Source organism: Polypterus senegalus, chromosome 18 (assembly GCF_016835505.1).
Source record: "Polypterus senegalus isolate Bchr_013 chromosome 18, ASM1683550v1, whole genome shotgun sequence".
NCBI lineage: Eukaryota > Metazoa > Chordata > Cladistia > Polypteriformes > Polypteridae > Polypterus > Polypterus senegalus.
The window spans coordinates 33,567,628-33,587,658 of record NC_053171.1 but is presented as its reverse complement, the minus strand read 5'-3'; the positions used below and the strand labels follow the sequence as shown (position 1 = coordinate 33,587,658).

Below are 20,031 nucleotides of genomic sequence, written 5' to 3'. Positions count from 1 at the left end.
TAATACCCTACTTCAATCCCATTTCAAGTGTAATGTAATCAGTCCTAAATTAGCATCCATAAAAAGTCACTAAAACAGATACCTTTCTTTTGCTTTTCATTATTCTCAAATTTCTAATCACTGCTTGAACAACTGACGATGACAAGGTGGTCTTGCTGAGCTCACAGCTGACTAATAAAACACAATTTGTTATTGAGTGGGAAAAAAGCAAAGAGTGGTTTGTAGTTGATGAAGTCAAGTACAATATCTGGATTTTCCAACAGAAGATCAATGCTGGTCTCTCTGGCACATAGGTAGTATGTAGTAAGTTGTTAAAATCTGGCTAGCAAAGGCAGTAGAGAAGATTTAGAGAGCTATTACATGAACAATTAGAATCTTATGATACCATGAAATCTTATCTAATGGTCTCCTTTTTTCTCTCTTCTTTCTTTACAGCAGCGTCCAGTGAAACAATCTCTGAGTGCCTCCATGTGCCGTGAATCACACTGGCGCTGCCTGCTGTTGTCTCTGCTGATGTATGGCTGCTTGGGAGCAGTAGCTTGGTGCCAACTAACACGAGTCACCAAACTGAGCTTCGACTCATCAGCCACCTCTTCCCTTTCTTCATCCTCTTCCTCACTGCGCGGAAGTATGGGCATGAGCGGCCGATCCATGATCTACCATGACAGCCCCTGCTCAGATGGTTATGTTTACATACCCCTGGCATTCCTGCTAATGCTTTATGTGGTCTACTTAGTGGAGTGCTGGCATTGCCGTGCCCGTAGTGAATTGCAGTGCAAGGCTGACGTGGACAGTGTTTATGAGAGAGTGCTACGTATGCGTCAGGCAAAACCTTGTGTCTGGTGGAAGGCCATTAGCTATCATTTTGTTCGGAGGACACGACAAGTCACACGATACCGCAATGGTGATGCTTATACCACTACACAAGTGTATCATGAACGTGTTAATACTCATGTGGCTGAAGGGGAGTTTGATTACACACGTTGTGGTGTGCGGGATATCTCCAGGGAATTAAAAGGGCTTGAAAGTCATTCGGCTACCAGGCTGCGCTTTACCAAGTGCTTCAGTTTTGCTGGTTCTGGTGCAGAGAATGCCTATCTTAACCAGCGAGCTCGATTTTTTACTGAAATTGAAGGACTAGACGATTACATGGAAGCAAGAGAAGGAATGCAGTTAAAAAATGTGGATTTTAAGGAGCACCTGATTGCCTATGTGGACCCTGACAAACCTCCTTGGTATGCTTCACACCTGGCATTCTGGCTGGCAGCACTTCTTATGCTGTCCTGGCCCCTCCGGGTTCTGATTGAGTATCGTACAGCTTATGTGCACTACCATGTGGAGAAGCTGTTTGGTCTAGAGTACAGTAACAGTGGCCCATCTCCAATGGAAGATGTACCTCTGAATGGTTGCAGTTACGGTTTACCCCGAGCTGATACTGTGGACAGCACAGAACTGGAATGGCACATTCGCTCTAACCGTCAGCTCATTCCAAGCTATTCTGAAGTAATGCTGATGGATCTGGCTGGTTCTGGTTCAGGGTCTGGTGACACTGGGTCTTCCACTTGCTTTTTAAGGGACAGCTACCCTGCTCGGAGTTATGGAGCCCTTGTTCAGGATTGTGAACGTTGTTGCTACTTGCAGGACTGGCAAAGACCAGCAGCCACCAGCTCCAGTTGTTCGTCCATCTTCTCTCGCCATGCATTTCACTCTCGCCTCTCTCTGGACACTTCACGATTTTCACTGTGTCGCATGTATGGCTCTCGACGCACTATGGGCCTGTGGAGGAGTCGAAGCAGCAATTTGACAGAGCGGTGCTGCCTGGATGAACAGTGCTGTCGCTCTTATTCCAGCCAACTGGCATTAAATGAAAGCCCCCCAACTTACCGTGATGCCAGGTTCTTCCCAGTACTTATTGTCCACCGGTCAGAAGGGTGTGCCAACTCTGGGGAGGTGCGTCGTTATTATGTTCGCCGGGGCTCCTGCTGCCTTGAGACTTCTCTGTGAAATGTGTAGGTTGCTTTTCAATAGCCTGTCAGTGACTGAGGCTATAGGCTTAAATTTCCACCATTGACCAATGTTTTAAAGACACAGAATGAGACCTCACTGCCCAATAGTCTGTTCATATACCATTATTTTCGTGTTTTTTTTTGCTGGCTGCTTAGTCTGCTTCCTGTATGTATATTTATGTCACTGATTATTCCTTTACATCAAACCTTCAGCCTGGCATTATGGGCAATGTATAGGTTTAAAAGATGTGTGATATATGTCATCTCAATTCCTTTCTTCATTAAGGAATGTATAGGGAGTCAGGGTGTAAGAGCTGTCACAAGTGTCTTCCTCACTCTGGTCTTCCATCTGATCCTGTTCCATGGTTTTGTTCCTCTCTTCATGCCTCATCCCTAGAGGACACCTGTTTGTTACTGCTTTTGCCTGGTGGTGAGGACTAATTCAATACTTTCCCAGTGTACAAGCATAAGAGTACAGATCAAAGGGTTTGACCAAATGAGAATAACTCAATAAAGAAATGAAAGTCATCCATCCTAAACTAAAAAGAGGAGGAAACTCCAAATTCTGGTGTTTGAATTTAGAGTAGGAAGTGACTAGGCTTGATATTCCCAAACACTTAATGCCCAATAAGCTGTATCAAGTAGATTCCTGGATTTAGTTTTGGGATTTATGACCAAATAGAAAGAGCATATTAAACTGGGTTAAATATATGCCCCACGGTCCATTTTCTTCTAGTGCTTATGATGGTGAACATCTTGATGATAATAGCTATTTTCAAACATAACACATCAGTGCATAATAAATGGATACAAACAAATCAGGTAGTCTTATACAAAAATATTAAATCAAATTTACATGTGTTTCATTTTTCACATCTTTTTTTGATAATAAGTGATTTCAGAAATTAAAACATTTAGCACAGGTATGAAAAATCTAAGCTTCCATTTATTCTAAAGACACATCTGCATAATATATAGTGTGTTTATATAAATGTAATAACTTATAATCATAACTAACCTACAATATTCATGTATTTTGACAGAATAAATATTTTAGAAATAAAGACAGCTGTCACAAACACAGTGAAATTTCCAAAGCCAGCATTCTGCTATGGTGTAAACAGAAAAGAAAATCTTTACACTTTGCCTTGTGTTAAAAAGGAAAAATAAGGGCTGCTGATTACTTTCCCACAGTTATGGCAGAACATAGTCCATAATATGGTTGTTTAAGTATAAACAAGTTTCCAGGTGTGAAAGTGGCTCAGATTTGATTTGTCACAAATGGAAGCTTGAACCAAATACGTTATACATTTAATAACTCTTTTGACAAAAACTTAAGTGTTGAAGGTGCAAAGCATAATAAATGATAAAGGGTTGCCATATTATTATACAGTCCATTGCTGACAAATCAAAACTGCCACCTCACATTATTTTGGATTTAAACTTTACCAGAAGGCCTGCAGTTTCTAACATTTATTATTGTTGCCATCTCTGTGATCTGAAATTAAAATCTTAAGAAGCCCACGGTATGTCCAAAGTGCTCTTCACAAAGAGTTTTGCTTCTATGTAAGGTTATAATCTGCTGAAAATTGGATCTGGTTGTGCAATGTTGGACAGTCAATGAGAACAAATACACTGCATCATCTATAAGGCCTCCAGGTCTCTTGTTTGCCTTGGCTTTGAGATACCCTTTCATTGTTTTCCCTGCTTTAAACACCTGTGCTCTATTGTAGCAGACCATTTGCATTTAAACATTGTGCAACAAAGCTTATAAAAATACAGCTAAAAGCTTAAAGTGACTGAAAATAAAAAAGACAAGGTCAAGCCATTGAGAAGTGTAGCTCAAGCTGGTCAGTTTCATCTTGCTCTATCACACCCTTTAAATATTCGCTTCCCACTAGGGTTTCTACAACATCCTGTCACAATAAATTATCCTGACTCAAATAAATAACACCACTTTATTAAAGAAAATCCCATGGTATCTGTTGTCACCAATTTTATGAGAAGGGATGCAACACATATGCAAAGAACCCTCAAGGGAATTGCACTTTGAAAGGAGTTCTTGGCTTGATTTAAGTTTGAGGAATCCCATTAACAACATTTGTCCCTGGAGAGGATTTTCTGCTTAGTGCGTGGAGATCTTGCTTATTTTAGCATACCTAAAAAAGGCCTATTTTAAATGTCCCCTATTTGTATATTTGTTTATTTATTTATTTTCTACACAGTACTCTCGGAACTGAGTTTTCCCTAGGGACTTCTCAAAGATGTGCATATTAGATTAGTTAATAAAGCAAAACCATCCCTGTATGAATAATTGTATGTGTGTGCAGAAGTGCAGTTGTTTGGCACCCTGACTTACACTTGATGTTCATGGGATAGGCCCCTATGACACTGACTTAGCTTCGATAGATTTGATAAAATATGGATTGATTCTTCACAGTATGGTTAGCTAAGAATGTCAAATGCACAGTAGTACATAGGCTAGTAGTTAAAATAAGTAACAAAGGATCTGCATGCTGTCTTTTATTATTTAAAATTATTTCAAGGACAATAGAGCTTATCAAAATTTATCATTTTATTATCCATCCATTACCCAACCCGCTATATCCTAACTACAGGGTCACGGGGGTCTGCTGGAAGCCAATCCCAGCCAACACAGGGCGCAAGGCAGGAAACAAACCCCGGGCAGGGCGCCAGCCCACCACAGGGCGCACACATACAGTACCCTCACACACAACCACACACTAGGGACTAGGATCTGTGAAGCGAAACCGGGTATCCTAACTGCGAGGCAACAGCGATACCCACTGCGCTACCATGCCGCCCCTCATCTTATTATAAATAGTAAAACAAAAAAGCAAGACTTCTGCATAGAAAGAATCCAATATACAAACAAAACAAGAATATTAAACAAAAACTGAGGCCTATGCCTCGTCCATTCAGTGTGGAAGCTTCCAGTGCCATGGAGTCACTCATGGATCTTACTAGACATCCTGGTTGACTTTGGCTTTTCTTTCCCAACACCAGACAGGTTTATACATCCTGCCAGTTCCATTTCTAACCCTGAAATCAAATCTAGGGTCATAGTTAAAAGACAAACTTCCCACCTGCTCAGTTCTCTTCCAAGTAAGCATCTGCATACTGCCCATAGCAGCCTGTCTTCCAAGGCCTCAACCCACAATGGTCAATCCGGACCTAACTTTCCTATTCAGGGACCCTGTTCTTGTATGTGTCAACAAGTGGGCATTATGATCGTTTGGTAGTCTTAGTGATATTTTCCTGCTCTTCTTCATAGAGGGCCAAGGATTCTTATCAGGTGCTTAGTTACCTGATCTGTAACATTCTGTGAAATCTCCTCAGTTTCCTCCTCTTAGGCCACTCTGTCCAACTTGAATACCCCTGAAAGTTTTACTTCTGGGCTTTAACACTTGATAGGGGTCTTTAAAGCTCTAGGTCTAGCCGTATCCAAGAGGGTACATGTAGAGATTTGTATCCAAAGCCTTTGTGATATTGTAGGTCAGGGGTGTCGAACTCCAGGCCTGGAGGGCCGCAGTGGCTGTAGGTTTTGATTCTAACCCTTTTCCTGATCAGTGACCAATTTTCACTGCTAATTAACTCCTTTACCCTTCATTTTAATAGATCTGTTTTTAAGGATTCAGTCCTCTGAATTGATTCCTTTCTTCATTAATTGGCAGCCAAACAGAAATGAGACGTGAAATGAGCCAACAGATGACCAGCTAAATTGGGGATTCAAACTCCAGCCAGTTTCACTCCAACCAGTTTCTTAATGAGAAGTTAATCCTTGCTGTTAATTACACCCTTTATTTAATTCCTTGACTTGTTGCTGCTCTCATTCTGCTACAGCAGACATTTTCAAAACTGTTGTTTTTCTGCTTTTTTTAAGAATGCCGTCAGAATGTTTTGGTGACCTCAGAAATCAGTCTTACTGAGACCTTCATCTTTCTTTATTTTCAGATATTTTCTGATGGGCACAGTTGAGCCGGTCATATGGTGGCCTGTTTTGTGTCTCATTATTGTTTGACTGCTAATTAAGGAAAAAGAAACAACTATGGGGCCTGAGTTAATTAAAAGAAGTAATCAGCAGCAAAAACTGGTCAATGATGAAGAAGATGGCAAGAATGAAAACCTGCAGCCACTGTGGCCCTCCAGGCCTGGAGTTCGACACCCCTGTTGTAGGTGTTTCATTTGGGACTGCACTCTGTCTTTTGTCACCTTGGTGGTGTCCTTGCCATACAGTATGTACTTCACAATAGCTGTAATAAATTGCAATATGAACAAATAATAACGCTTGTGTTTAACCAGGTTTACCTGATTATTCTTACAAACAATTACTGGTAGCACAATGTTTAAACCCACTCTAGGCACACTGCAACAATGCATAACTGCACTGTAGTTACTGAATTTTGACAATATTGCATTTGTAATGGTTTAAAATGATGAATTCTGGTTTCTCTCACATTAGGAGTCTGGATTTGTAGATGTTTCCCTCTTGCATGAAAGTGAAATCTGGCCAAATCTGAAAATAATATGCAAGGCCAGAATTTAAACTCTATTGATCCCTGACTGCTCTTAAACACCTTTCACCCTATGTAAAGACTAAGCAAAGAATGCAGCCTTAAGGATGAATGCTGTTATATAGTGCCCCTGAACTATGTAGCATTGTGCCCCACTTTGTCTTGCTCATGGTAGAGTTATTGACCATCATTGTCCCACAATGTTAGGAAAAGCCTTACCTTTCCTTTAACTTAGGTAACCACTTGCTTTCATTTTGTCTATTTTTTTCTGTTCATATTTATGACATAGTGCTGGACTACTGGAGTATTAATGGATTACCCTGATGAATTATTTCTAGGTTAGCATTGTACTCATTGTCAGAATATCTGACATGGCTATTGCAATAATAAAGAATCTGGACTGACATTTGTGGTTTTTATACTTAGATAAAGCCAGTTTATTGGTACAGTGCTGAACTTGTATTATTACTATTGAATGTCAATGATATTGTAAATAAAGCAAGACTGAGCAAAACACTTGCAAGACAAATTCAACAGCACTGACATGGTTTTCAACTAAATGGGCTTCCTTATAAGGTGTTCTAAATCTAATGACACATTTTAATGTATTTTTGATTCTTACAGGTTGATTACCAGACCTGTTAAGTCTGATGGCATGCTGATTAATCAGTTACACTACACAGTACCATTCAGGCCACCTCCTGCCACGTATTTTACCAGTAACTCTGAGAAATCGGGCGCAATGCCTTTTATGAAGTAACAACCATATTCCCTGCAATTACTACAGCTGGAAAATTATTAAATGGGCATAGTACTCAGTCTGCTGAAACTGAAGAAAATCACATTTGTCCTAAGAAGTCAGTTGAATTATGCAACACTTAATATGTACTTCTTGTAAACTTATTACATGCTATCTGAGATATCTGGTCTGTTTTCTGAGCTTTCTCCAGGTGTGATGACTAGGTGTAAGCTTGATTTTGGTGGAGATGTGTTTTAAATTATCTCTTATGTAACTAATAATTAAGATTGGTGTATGATAAAAAAGACTGCCCAGCAAATAATCTTTCCTATTTGTCTGTTTACCAACTTGTGTGTCTGAGTTGTTTATCAGCCCATCAGTCTGTGCTCAAGGTGTTGAAGATGAAGGTAAAATGTAAATATATATCTATATATTTATTAATAATAAAATGCCTTCTGGTCTTGGGCTGTTAGAGATTTATTGTAAGTTAATGGCAGTGACTGTTAATCTAATAAACCTTCACTGGGATTTGGATGTTTTCTTTTTTTTTTCGTTTTCTCATAATTTAATTGGGTGAAATTTCCTAAAAAAAAAACCTTACCTGCAATCTCCAAACATTTCCCGTTGTCTATGCTATATATTTTGTCAGATTAGCACAAGCTTCCAGAGCTAAAGTAATTGTAGTGGATTAATATTTGTACACTGACCTCTTGTGGTGAAAACAGTAATGCAAAAAAAAAAAAAGAAAAGAAAAACCTAGTTTTGCTGTTTTAAATCTTACGAGATCATCAGTGCTAAAATTTACTAATTTCAGAAAGAAGCTTTAATGAATTCACTTTGAATATGTATTTATTTATAGAAGAAATATTATTGAATGCATGACATGGTATGATGGATATTTCATCTGCTACTGATTTTATTTTTTTTTATTATTTTCAGTTATATTAATGCAATATTAATGTCTGATGTCAAATAAGGACATACTGTATCATGTTTTTGTATACTAACTGGATAAATTGTTACTTTTAAAAGTCTGAGTTTAATTATAATAGCTAATTATAATAGATAGTTTTTATAATTGCCCACCTGTCCCCAGTACTGGTGTGATGCCCAAAACTCAACTCAACTGAATTCCTCAATTCAACGAGTTGGTGCCAGAATCAGCAGATGCTTTGGTTTCAAATTAGAAGCAAATCCTAGCATGAGTTTTTGAGTAGTAAAGCCCTAAAAGTAAGCTTTGAGAAAAACTAGAGTTGGTTCATTATTCTGAACACTAACACTGTTGTGATAGTGACAACAAAGTTGATGACTTTGACATGGTGTTTTATCAGCGTACTACCAGAGAATGTGGGACAGCTGACAGTGCCATGTCTATGTTGGGAATTGGCTCTGATGTTCTAATTGATACACCATACATAAACAGTTCTGCTACATGTGGATAGGTGGGCTTTGAATGAATGGAGGCATTTTATACAATGTGGGGAAATGATTCCAGAAGAAAACACCCTTTCATTTCCATAACACCTTTGCTATGTACGTATGTTCAGGTAACAGTATAAAAAGTGTCATTCACAAAGTGAGTAAGTGAGTTTGCATTCAACAAGAATAGACAATTCTGGAGGAATAACCAATGAAAATAAATAATTGAATAAGTGGTAGATGCTCTTGGAAAGTATGGCACCTGTAAGGGAAAATTTGAAGAAGGCTGGTAGGTATTGCTATTTTGCTTGAAAGAGTTTTTCTTCTTCTCACATTCTCATATTTTTTATATTTTTTGGTTATTGGTGCACTGTATTAATCCCAGAAAGGAAACTGTCTTTTCCCATGACAAGGTTAAAACAAAATGTGGGTCTTGTTTTTACAGGCGACCTGTCAGATATTTTATTTACCTACAGGACTCCTGACAATGCCCTTAATTTCTGTAGCATTAGGCCAGACTGATGTATTTTAACATGGGAAGAAATGGCCAACCTAAATGTCTTTGTACTAACACATTTATGGACTGATATATCTAGGAGTCAATTCCTTGATGCCACCTCAGGAAAATGTTTCTGAAAGATAACCATACCCTTTGCCAAGCTGTAAACCTGAGCTGGTTTACACTTTCATATTGTTTGGAAGATGTTCTTGCTGTCAGCTGTTAACTGTGCTCCAAATGTCTTTCGATCTAGTCAGACACTCTGCAGAGGTAAAGTCACTAAGAGTATCTTTAACAAACAAGGTTTGAAATATCAGTTGTCAAATTATACAATCCATTTAAAATTAATTCACCCATATTATTTAATGGGCCCAATGTTCAAGACTGGAAGATTAAAAATTGTTTGGATTGGTTGTCTTTGTGCCTTTTTTAATAGTGCATTACATACAAGTACATTATTTTAAAAATAATTCAAAGCTGATTTGGAATTGCTATAAATTACAACTTTATATTGTCATCAGAGTCTAAAAGCACTTGCAAAAATGACTACCAGCCAGAAAAGAAAAATATCTAATTCTTTTAACAAATAGTGTTTTTCATCTATCCATTCATTTATTCCATCAGAACCTCACCAGACAGCATTGGATTGAAGGCACACATCAAATTAAAATAGAAGAAAGTCAAAAATTGCTCAAGAAAATGAGAAAAAAAGAAAAGAATATGCTGCACCACCAATAAAATGCATTTAGCTACCTACAAAAGCTAGTGGTGGCAAGCAGGAATAAAAAAATGTTAAGGATGACTGGTTAGCAACTGCTGCTTTGTGCTACAACTTTAAGAATTCATCATTGCAAGCAAAAACTGGATTTCTTTCTCATTAAAGACATTGGAACATTAACTGCAATATTTCTTCTTTTTCTTTTGTTATTTTAATGACTTTAAATATACCATTTTAAAGAGCTCTTTCAAGCATTTTTCACTTTAGTTACCTCAGATTTGGACAACAAATGATTTTGAATGCAGTCAGGTACATGTCTCCTGACTTGACACACAATGACTCAAACAATAAGGCATAATGAAAAATAAATATTTGTGCTGTACCTTTAAAGAGTGAAAAAAATGGGTTTAGTTTATTATTTAATATTATTTACTGTTTGTTCCTGCCCACAGCAATCAACTGCCATCTAATGCTGCAAAGCATGAAGTTGGCTCCTGTGAGCCTTATCCACTGTAGTAAAAGGATAAGAATCCATGAGTTTGTATGTCTGTTCAGTTGACTACATAAACATTTGTAGTAATGCACTTTATTACTATAAATGTTTGTGATGTGCCATATGTTTGTTATGCTTAAGGCAGGATTCCTTCCCTGGCTGGGGTTCAGATCTTTGTTTTATGTCCTTTTTGTTTGGTTTTGGTTCTTTTGTTTACATTAATAATATGTGTGTTTATTATTTGTATTTTATTTAATTTAAGCTATGTATCAGTACCTTAGTTATGTTCCATGTATTTTGTAGGTGGACCCCCAAGCAGTGGAACCACGTGCCAGTCACCACATGGAGCTCCCCTTTGGCCTATAAGTCCAGAGGGTCTCACATAGTCCCTGGTGGTTCATTTGAAAGCACTTTGGATTTTCGCTGAGTTTCCTAGTTTCTTCTGAGCTTTTTGATATTTTAGATTTTTAGCCTTCTGCCTTGTGTTTTGACCTCACTTTGGATTTGTGCTTTTCGGGACTGTGTTTTCTTATGAGTGCCTTATTGTCTAGGCAGACTGTTTAGGTCTTTTGCACTCTATGGAGCTTCACTGTTTGACAGAACGTTTTTGTGGAAATAAAACCTTTTTATTTTTGTAAATTTCTTTATTTGTCTTTAATTGGTTTCCCCTGGGAATTTTGGAAGTGCTTCTTGGGACATTGAGACTCTTAAGTCACAGTACTGTTGGAATGAGCAATGCATCTTATTAATAATTGCATTACAAAATACATTCCAATAAGATGGTACACTGCAAACATTAACGCTGAGGTCCACATTGCATAGTTAGATTTCAACCCAGCTAGTCCATTGTATACCAGCTGTGTTTTTTTAAGAGCAAGATCTCTAGTCAAACAAAACAAAAATGGAAAAGCAAAGAAATAAATGAATGAATGTATAAATGAAATGCAGTGCAGAAATGCCTTAGAACTTGACAGCTGATGTTTAATCCTGCAAATCATAATGCTGCTCATTAGAGCTTCTCAATGATGATTTTTGATGAAAGCACAGGTTTTAGCAGGACTCTAAGCATATATTTAAAACATCACTGAGACGATTTTTGTAAGCAGTTCTTAGGAACCACTCCACCCTGTTCCGAGATTCCTTCTCTAGAGATTTTTATGTTGAGAAACTCTTTACACTTCATTTGCACATCTTCTTATATGGATAGATTTTCCATCACTATGTGTTCCTCTCAGAATCCTTCCTGTAATCCATGCTCTATTTTTCCCCAGAAGTGTGTCACACAATTTATTGATTGACACACAATAAACCACAGTTATCTTATTGCAATTATTTGGCCTAGATTACATGTAGTTTTATAACAAATTCTGCCATCTATTGTTCTTTCGTTTGTTTGTTCTTTATTTCGCCTTATGCAGTTTCTTGTATTAGGAATTTGTTAGTTTTTGCATACCCCTTGGGGTCAGAGCACAGGGTCAGCCATTGTACAGCGCCCCTGGAGCAACTGAAAATTAAGGGCCTTGCTCAAGGGCCCAGCAGAGTAGGATCTCTTTTGGCAGTGACAGGAATTCGAATCGGCAATCTTCAGGATACCAGCGCAGATCCGTAGCCTTCAGAGCCACCACTCCGCCTATGGTTGTTTGCTCACAAACTGTATATCCATATTAAAGTTTTATGGATGTAAAGGTAACGTTATGCCTACTGAATTCCCAAAAGATGAAGTTACACTGCTGAAATATACACCGTATGAGGTCATTATACACTTGTAAGCACATCATAGCATAAACATGTATTTATACCCATGGAAAATAAGCCTGGATGCATTTTTAAATCCTTGGATATATTAAACATTTGCTGCAGGCTGTCTTGAAGGGTTTCTCAAAACAAGCTAATGTCTTACATTATGTATAAGAGGATGATTATTTTTGTACAAGAAATATCTTCATTTAAATAAATCTATATTTAGCATTCACAAAGTTCATTCTTCATCTACCTTTCACCACCTACACTTTCACAAAACATGTTACAAGGTCATTAAGAAACAAGTCACTTCTACTCCTCTCCTTTTAACTCACAAGCAGGTTGCGCTATTGAAGATATAAGAATGTGATTAAGACTGGTTTGAAAATCAGAATAATAATAATAATTCTTTATATTTATATAGTGCTTTTCCACTACTCAAAGAACACTCCAAGTAGGGAGCAGCAGTGATAACACTGCGCCACCTGCATAGGCTAAATGGCACTTAAGGACTGGGTTTGGCAAGTACTGATAGATATTAATTACTATTAATAACTCTCATTGTCTGTGTTTGTGTCAGTGTTATACAGTATATCTTATTAGAGTCTGTTTATCATGCTGGGGTAACAAAGCTATTAGGTATTTAGACATTGAAAACTATGGCAAAAATTATTTCATATTCATCAAATGCTTTAGTCACACTCATTGTGGCACTTTTGTTAGCCTGGTGGTGACCTTACAGCTCTACTCCCATGGATTTGAATAATGACCTATGCAACACACGTGTAGTTTGCCTGCACTCCTTGTCTAAGCATACTTTTTTTTTTTTTATTTAATTGAATTTATTAAAAACAAGTAACATTCCATACAATCAAGTCAAGCTTGACAAAGCTAAGCTCAAATCAACCCCCACTCACAAGAAAGAGACCAAGGCCAACAGCCAGTCTAAAACTTTAAGAGTAGAAAAATAAATAAATGCTTATTCTAAAATGTTATTGATTATATCCTTCCAGGTTTTAAAAAAGTTTTGAACAGATCCCCTATTTTTTCCAACTTTTATTGAATTTATTTCAAGCATATAACATCCCATGCAATCAAGTCAAACATAACAAAACTAAATTCAATTCCACCCCCACCCATGAGAAAGAGAGAAAGGCCAACAGTCAGAGTAAAACTTTTGAGAGTAGTATAGAGAGAAAGGAGTCTTTCACCCCAATATAAGTGCTTATTTTAAAATACTATTGATAAGATCCTTCCAGGTTTTAAAAAAAAGTTTTGAACAGATCCTCTTAGAGAGAATCTGATTTTTTCCAATTTCAAATAGCACCAACATTGGAAAATGGATGGATGGATGGATATAACATCAGTTACCCACTGGCTTAACAGAGGTGGGTTAAGATTCTTCCAGTTGAGCAAGATAAGTCTTTGTGTTAAGAGTGAAGTAAAGGCAATTACAGATACTTCTTATTGGCCACAGTTTAAAAAAATAGATGTAATGTATTTTAAGAATATGTTATAATTCCTCAGTTTGCAAAATATCACATAGTATCCAGGGGTGTCCCATTAATGATCCATTGTTAACGGAACACTTAAATCTTACTGATGTATTGAAGAATGTACAATTAGTAATACAGAATGCTATCAGTTTAGATATCATAAATAGACTAAATAAACAAAAAACATTTTGTACTTCTAACAAGCATCATGCAGATCAGTCATTTTTCATATCACATTTGTATCAGAGAACAGAAGCCATCAACCTGCTCACTCTGTCTGTGCATTTTAATTATCCCATTTGAATTTTTCAAAAGTACTAGGGGGCTTTGACCCATGCTCGCTTCGCTTGCCATACCTCCAAGCAAACCTGGCCACCACGATATGCCAGCCACTTCATGTCTCTGCCGCTCGCGTTGTGAAGAGGGGGGCTGAACGCACCCCAAGGAGACACGGTTGCTCCTCTGAAACCCCCTCTTAAACAGTGATACAAAGGGAAACAAATGCAATTTTTTTAAACCTCCTCTTTGCTTGATCAGCTGCGGGCTTGCTGCTGCTGTGCCATGTGACCTGCATCTCGCACAGCGCTTCAAACATTTAAAAGCTTGTACAGCAGCTGTCCTTTTGTCTCACTGCCTTGTCTCTCTTCTCCCCCAAACATATTCTGCTCCTGTTGGGGGTCCCGCTCACAAGGCGTGCCCCTATGACTACACACAGAGCTTGATTCACTCCTGAAAGAGACTTATGTTTGTTTGAAGTGTCTGAATAACGTTTCTGTCTGTGTAACTCTGTGACTCAAGCATGACAGTGTATGTTTTTCTAACTATTTACATTTGTAAGCTTTGAGGTGGTCCAAAATGTTAAACAGGGTATCCCGGACCTCCTGGTTTTACATGCTACCCTTCTTGGAATTTTTTCAAATATTTGTTTAAAATTGTTTATGGATTTTACTAGTCAAGTCAACTCAAGTTGGGGAGCATGCACTGATACAATACATTGCAGCATCCACTACATGACGAAACAACTCGGGATCCCGGTTGATAACCCCCCAGGCAGACACGCGGTCCAGTCCCACCCTCCGGAAATGACCCTCTATCTGCTGCAGCCAGGTGTTACATTGGCGACCCCTTGGTCTGGTGCAGTCATTCGGGTCCCCAACAATTATGAGCTGGATCACCCTTGGGGAAACGCGCCACATGGCTGTAGTGCCATAACTGACGCTCCCTCACAATGCAGGTAATGTGCCTCATTTGGGACTCCATGAGCAACCGCTCATTCGACACAAAGTCAAACCAATGGTACCCAAGGATTTTCTGGAGAGTCACAGTACCAAAGGAGTCCAGTCTTCGTCTTAGGTCACTGGATAGCGTCTCTGTCTCACAAACCATATAGCAATACAGGAAGCACCAGGACTCTAAAGACTTGGACCAAAAGACCTAAAGCAGAGCTAAAGGAAAGGAGTCCTTTCTGTCATCTCGGAGCTGTGTGAAGTTTTTTTTTTACGGTGGCTGGTGTGCCAATCCTGCCACCAACCCCTAATGATTCCCTGCAAGTTAGAGGACCGTTTGTAGAGCTGGATGCAGTTTAACATTATACCCAGGACTTTACTAGAGTCTATCAAAACTCAAAAAGGTTCATGTATTTGCTTCTTTTCTGCTACTTTGGTTTAATTGTTATCATTTTTTACTTTTTTCCATTTCACCTTTTTCTGTTGCTACTTTTTCCAGTACACAGTGCAGAGAAGTCCAGTAGTATGGAGAAGTGTGCCTGGACTAGATTTGCGAGATGTGCACCTTGGAACTAATCAAGAGTTGATTAGTAAAATATATAATAGATAATTTTAATTAATCGTTTAGATAGTTTCAGTGTTAACAACAACATTATGAAGTTCTTGAATTTGGAAATAAACGGGGAAAAAACAGCTTTCAGTAGAGTATCTAAGGCATGTATATGGGTGGAATTTATTATATATATCTTCTATGATATATTGTAGTAGGTGGTGTGCTATTAAACTCTTATTGAGGTGGTGAACTCACTTATTGTTCCAAAGTCATCACCACTCAGCGGGACAGCTGAGAGGTGGGCTAGTGATCACAGCAGGACTTGCATTAAGGCTGAATGGTACAGGAAATGTTCCTTCGTTGCCTGGAGACACAGAGACTTGCATTTAATGAGCCCTTGGTTGTTCATGCAGTCAGAGTGGGTGGAGCTGGTTGCCAGGGACACCTAATTTATGTTCCATTTGTCTTGGCTCAGCCTGTTAGCTTTTGGGAGTGAGGTGTGTCTTAGGTTGCCAGGAGAAGGCAGTCAACATCCAGGGCTCCACAAATGACACACAACAGAGATTTGCAGTTCATATCATATTTGAATACAACCTAAACCTCTCAAGAGTGAGTATTTAAAATTGAACACACCCCTAAAAGTATAAAATCACATCAGAAAATAGGTTAATTATAAATGAAGTATTTATTTGTACCTATTTTTTTAACTATAACATTTAAAAGTAAATATCTGTGTCTTGCTAGTAGAAGCTTTTTGGGGTAACCTTAGGGTGACCATCCTCTTATGTCAAGTAGGTGCACATTAAGTGAACTTACGCCAGCCTTTGTCTTTATTTTTTTCTGTGAAGCAGGTGCATGTAGAGGATTGAGTTGAATTCCTGCAGGCAGCATTAGGGTAGTAAAAGCTGTATTAAGTGGGTTTGGTTTATTAAATTGTATTACTGTTTTGTAAAATTTTTGTTACAATTCACAGTTACACTAACGCAATTTTTCTTTTTAAAGTATAGCAGGATAGGTGCCTTTCTTAGAGACATATTGGCAAAATTGTGTTTAATAGTACAGCTTTGTAAATATAAACGGACACATACAAAATTATAAGTTTTTGCAATTAAATTTACATTTTCCATTAAAAGTCACTATTTAAAAAAGCAAGTTTTACAACAAATACATGTTAATTTCATTAGCTAATTGGCAGTATTTAGACTGTCATACCAACTCCTGCTGGTGGCATTCCATGCCAGTGCTTCACCCACGCTTTGCCTTTGGCTGGCCTTTCAGATTAATGTGGGTGCTGTCACACTACTGTGAGCTGACATCACTCCATGCCAGATTTTCACCCACATTGTACATCGACCTCTTATAACTAGTGTGCTGAGCTTAAGGATCTATTGACGATTTGTGCCTATGTAAAGAAATGAGCATTAGTAGTTGCAATGAATGACGGAATATTAAATAATGTGAAATGAAAAGCTGGAGGAAACATACATAGATATTGACAGCAAGAACAAAAAGTAGAAACATTCAAAGCAACTGACTCAGTGATTGAGTGATTGTGTTATGTGAAGAGTCATGCTTAAGTATTTTGTAATTTGGGCAAAAAGTGACATCAAGTAATGGCACAGCAGTTGCTGATGCATAATGGGAAATGTTACTTAGAGCACAGCCAGATTCTAAGCATGAGGCATGGAAGACTGCTGACTTACTGTGCAAGGAGACAAGTGAAACTAGAAGCATTGTTTGGGTACAGATTTAATTAACCATGTATTACTATTATTATTAACATCATTTATTTATCTGACACCTTTATTCAAGGCAACTTACAAAGCAAGTTATAATACATAAAAGAATGAAGAAGCAAGTATCAAAACAACTGTGAACAAGATAAAAAAAGTGAGCACAATGGAGTAGAGGGAGAAAGAGAGAGGTTGGGAGTATGCACTGATACAATGCATTGCTGCACCTACCACACAATGAACCGCATCAGTATCCCAAATTAGGACCCAAGAGTAGCCAGAACTACTACATAATTATTTCTACAAATAGAGTAAGACCCATCCATCCATCCATCCATTATCCAACCCGCTATATCCTAACTACAGGGTCACGGGGGTCTGCTGGAGCCAATCCCAGCCAACACAGGGCGCAAGGCAGGAAACAAACCTCAGGCAGGGTTCAAGCCTACCACAGGGCACACACACACACACCAAGCATGCACTAGGGACAATTTAGAATCACCAATGCACCTAACCTGCATGTCTTTGGACTGTGGGAGGAAATCGGAGCACCCAGAGGAAACCCACACAGACAAAGGGAGAACATGCAAACTCCACGCAGGGAGGACCTGGGAAGCGCACCCGGGTTACCTAACTACCCACTGTGTCACCGTGCCGCCCTAGAGTAACACCAATAAGCAAAAATCAGTATCCTAAACTCTTTGTCAGTAAAATAGCAGCTATCCTGTAGAAGAGAAGCTAAGCTGATCCAAAATATATAATGAAATTGTGTGTTTTCAAAACTTGCCTAAACATAAGTAAGCTGGGTACATTTTGAATGGATACAGGAAGATCATTCCACTGCTTTGGAGAAAGAATGGAGAAACATTGCCTAGTCTTAAAATGTCTGGCAAGAGGAGTGATATTCAGCAGACAGGCAGAAGCAGAATGGAGACATCTTGAAGGGACATACTGAGGAGCAGAGCCAATCAGGGAAATGTAGGTAAACACAAAGAGTTTTGAACTAGATCCTTGCAGCAACAGAAAGCCAATGGAGAGACCAAGGCAGAGGAGTAGTAAGAGCGAAATGAAGAACAGAAAAAAACAGTCAAGCAACTGCATTTTAGAGGAGCTGGAGAAGTTTGATAGCAGCTGAAGAAAATCCAGCCAGAAGAAAGTTGCAATAGTCCAGCTGAGAGAGTACCAGTGTCTGAGCAAGGAGGTGAGTGGCATAATTAGTGAAGATGGGTCAAATCCTCTGGATATTGTGAAAAAAGAAATGACAGGACTGGGTCATTTATTACAGGATGTTCGATGATGAGTCAAAATGATAATTCCATGTAATACAGGCAGTTAAATTCTTGTAGAGTACTTGTAGAGAATGGTGAAAAAGGGAAGGAAAATGTATTTGTTTAAAGAAAAAAGCAACATAAATATACAGGAATGTCTGCTCAAATATGTTACTGCCCTTTCTAAATACAGCTGTGGAAGGAGGAGTATGAAGTATTGTCAGTATTTTACCAGATTACTAGATATATTAAATAAATTAACTAGGGTACTCTGTCAAGAATCAAGGACAGCACCAGATTTATCAATGGATGCAAAACTACATTAGTTAAGTGAAAACCGTGCTGCATCGTCTGATCATTTTATCATGCCATCATGAGTTCTGTCTACTGAGAAACAGATCTCTCCTCACTTGCACACCCGTGCTTCACATTTGTTTAGTCATCAGGATTAACATAAATGCAGAATAGTGCTGTCAGCAGGGGCAGATGCAACCCACATGTGGACATATGCAAATGCTATATACTGTATATATACAGTACCTGTGGATTTGATTAAATATGGAGGGCAGTTAGAGAATAAAATTACATGGTTGACAAATTAAGATTGGTACACAGACATGGCAGAAAATGGGTCAGGTAGGAGTCTGAATCACAAACCAAAATGCAAATCAAGACCAAACAATTCTGAAACTGGAAGGCCAAAGTCACCTCTAGGAACAAAACTGAAAAGTGAGTCAACCATTGATATCAAATTGTATTCAGTTAGCATATCGGTCAGTACACTTTTATCTCCAAGTCATTTGTGTATTGTTTTAAGTTAACAAATTGCATTATACTTTGAATCAAGTGCCTGAAATTTTCTCTGTTTTTGCATGAATTATTTATCCACTAACATTCACATATCTCATGTTCTCCATACAGAAGAGTAACTGTTACTGCTAAAATTATGCCATGAATAGCCTTGCTTATCCATGTACATATCTTACTATTTTAACTAGGTGTTGTGGTTGATGTACTTTATGGTTGCCATATTATATTTGTAAGTCTGTGTAAGTGTACTAAGACTGTACCCAGTAAAGAATGCAATACTGTAAGAACTCAAAAACATGCCCTTCAAGAGGTTACAAATTCCTTATTTTGAACAGTTGAATAAATCTTGCCAAATTATTCAGACAGTGACAATTCTGTATGTAATTGAAAGATTTGAGTCAAGAATTATTTATATGCGCTGGTCATTAAGTTGCATACACAATGAAAGAGGCAGAACAAGAAAGAAATAAAATGTCATTCTTTCTCTGACCTGACTACACTCAGATTTGATGCCTTTCCTGCATACATATTAAGTTTCCCTTCTTTTATAATGTTTCTTTCCCATGCCATGGCTGTATATTATTTCTTTTATATGACAACTCTGGCTCTTCTCTTAGCCTTACTCATCTGTCCCAGAGCTTACATACACAGACTCATGTTCAGTGTCTTTATATTCAGTGGTCATTACAAAAAGTATGAAGTGCTGTGATCTGGTAGCCTATACCTTGGATCATCATCTAGCGAGATGGGTTGGACTTTTGTTTAAAAAAGAAGCCACCAAGAAATGTCAGTATTT

The 20,031-nt window shown here is 38.2% G+C and overlaps 2 protein-coding genes across 8 annotated transcripts in view; both read left to right on the top strand.

The window, feature by feature from the left end:
- Positions 1-6,099, top strand: part of LOC120519128 (transmembrane protein 151B) — a 59,877-nt gene extending 53,778 nt beyond the window's left edge. For 3 of the 6 annotated variants that reach the window (XM_039742246.1, XM_039742251.1, XM_039742250.1), the window contains one exon: positions 436-4,572. In XM_039742246.1, coding sequence (XP_039598180.1) covers positions 436-2,004 — 1,569 coding nt within the window. In that variant the 3' untranslated portion in view covers positions 2,005-4,572. Of the gene's footprint in view, positions 1-435; positions 4,573-5,981 lie in introns of those variants that run through there. The other 3 variants (XM_039742249.1, XM_039742247.1, XM_039742248.1) reach the window with 3 other exon arrangements.
- A 9,825-nt stretch (positions 6,100-15,924) lies between these two features.
- The window catches only part of heatr4 (HEAT repeat containing 4), a 43,423-nt gene continuing 39,316 nt past the window's right edge, over positions 15,925-20,031 (top strand). Inside the window, exon 1 of one of the 2 annotated variants that reach the window (XM_039742244.1) lies at positions 15,925-16,033. The gene's annotated coding sequence lies outside the window, so the exon portion shown is untranslated. The remainder of the gene's footprint in view (positions 16,034-20,031) is intronic. The other variant, XM_039742243.1, reaches the window with a different exon arrangement.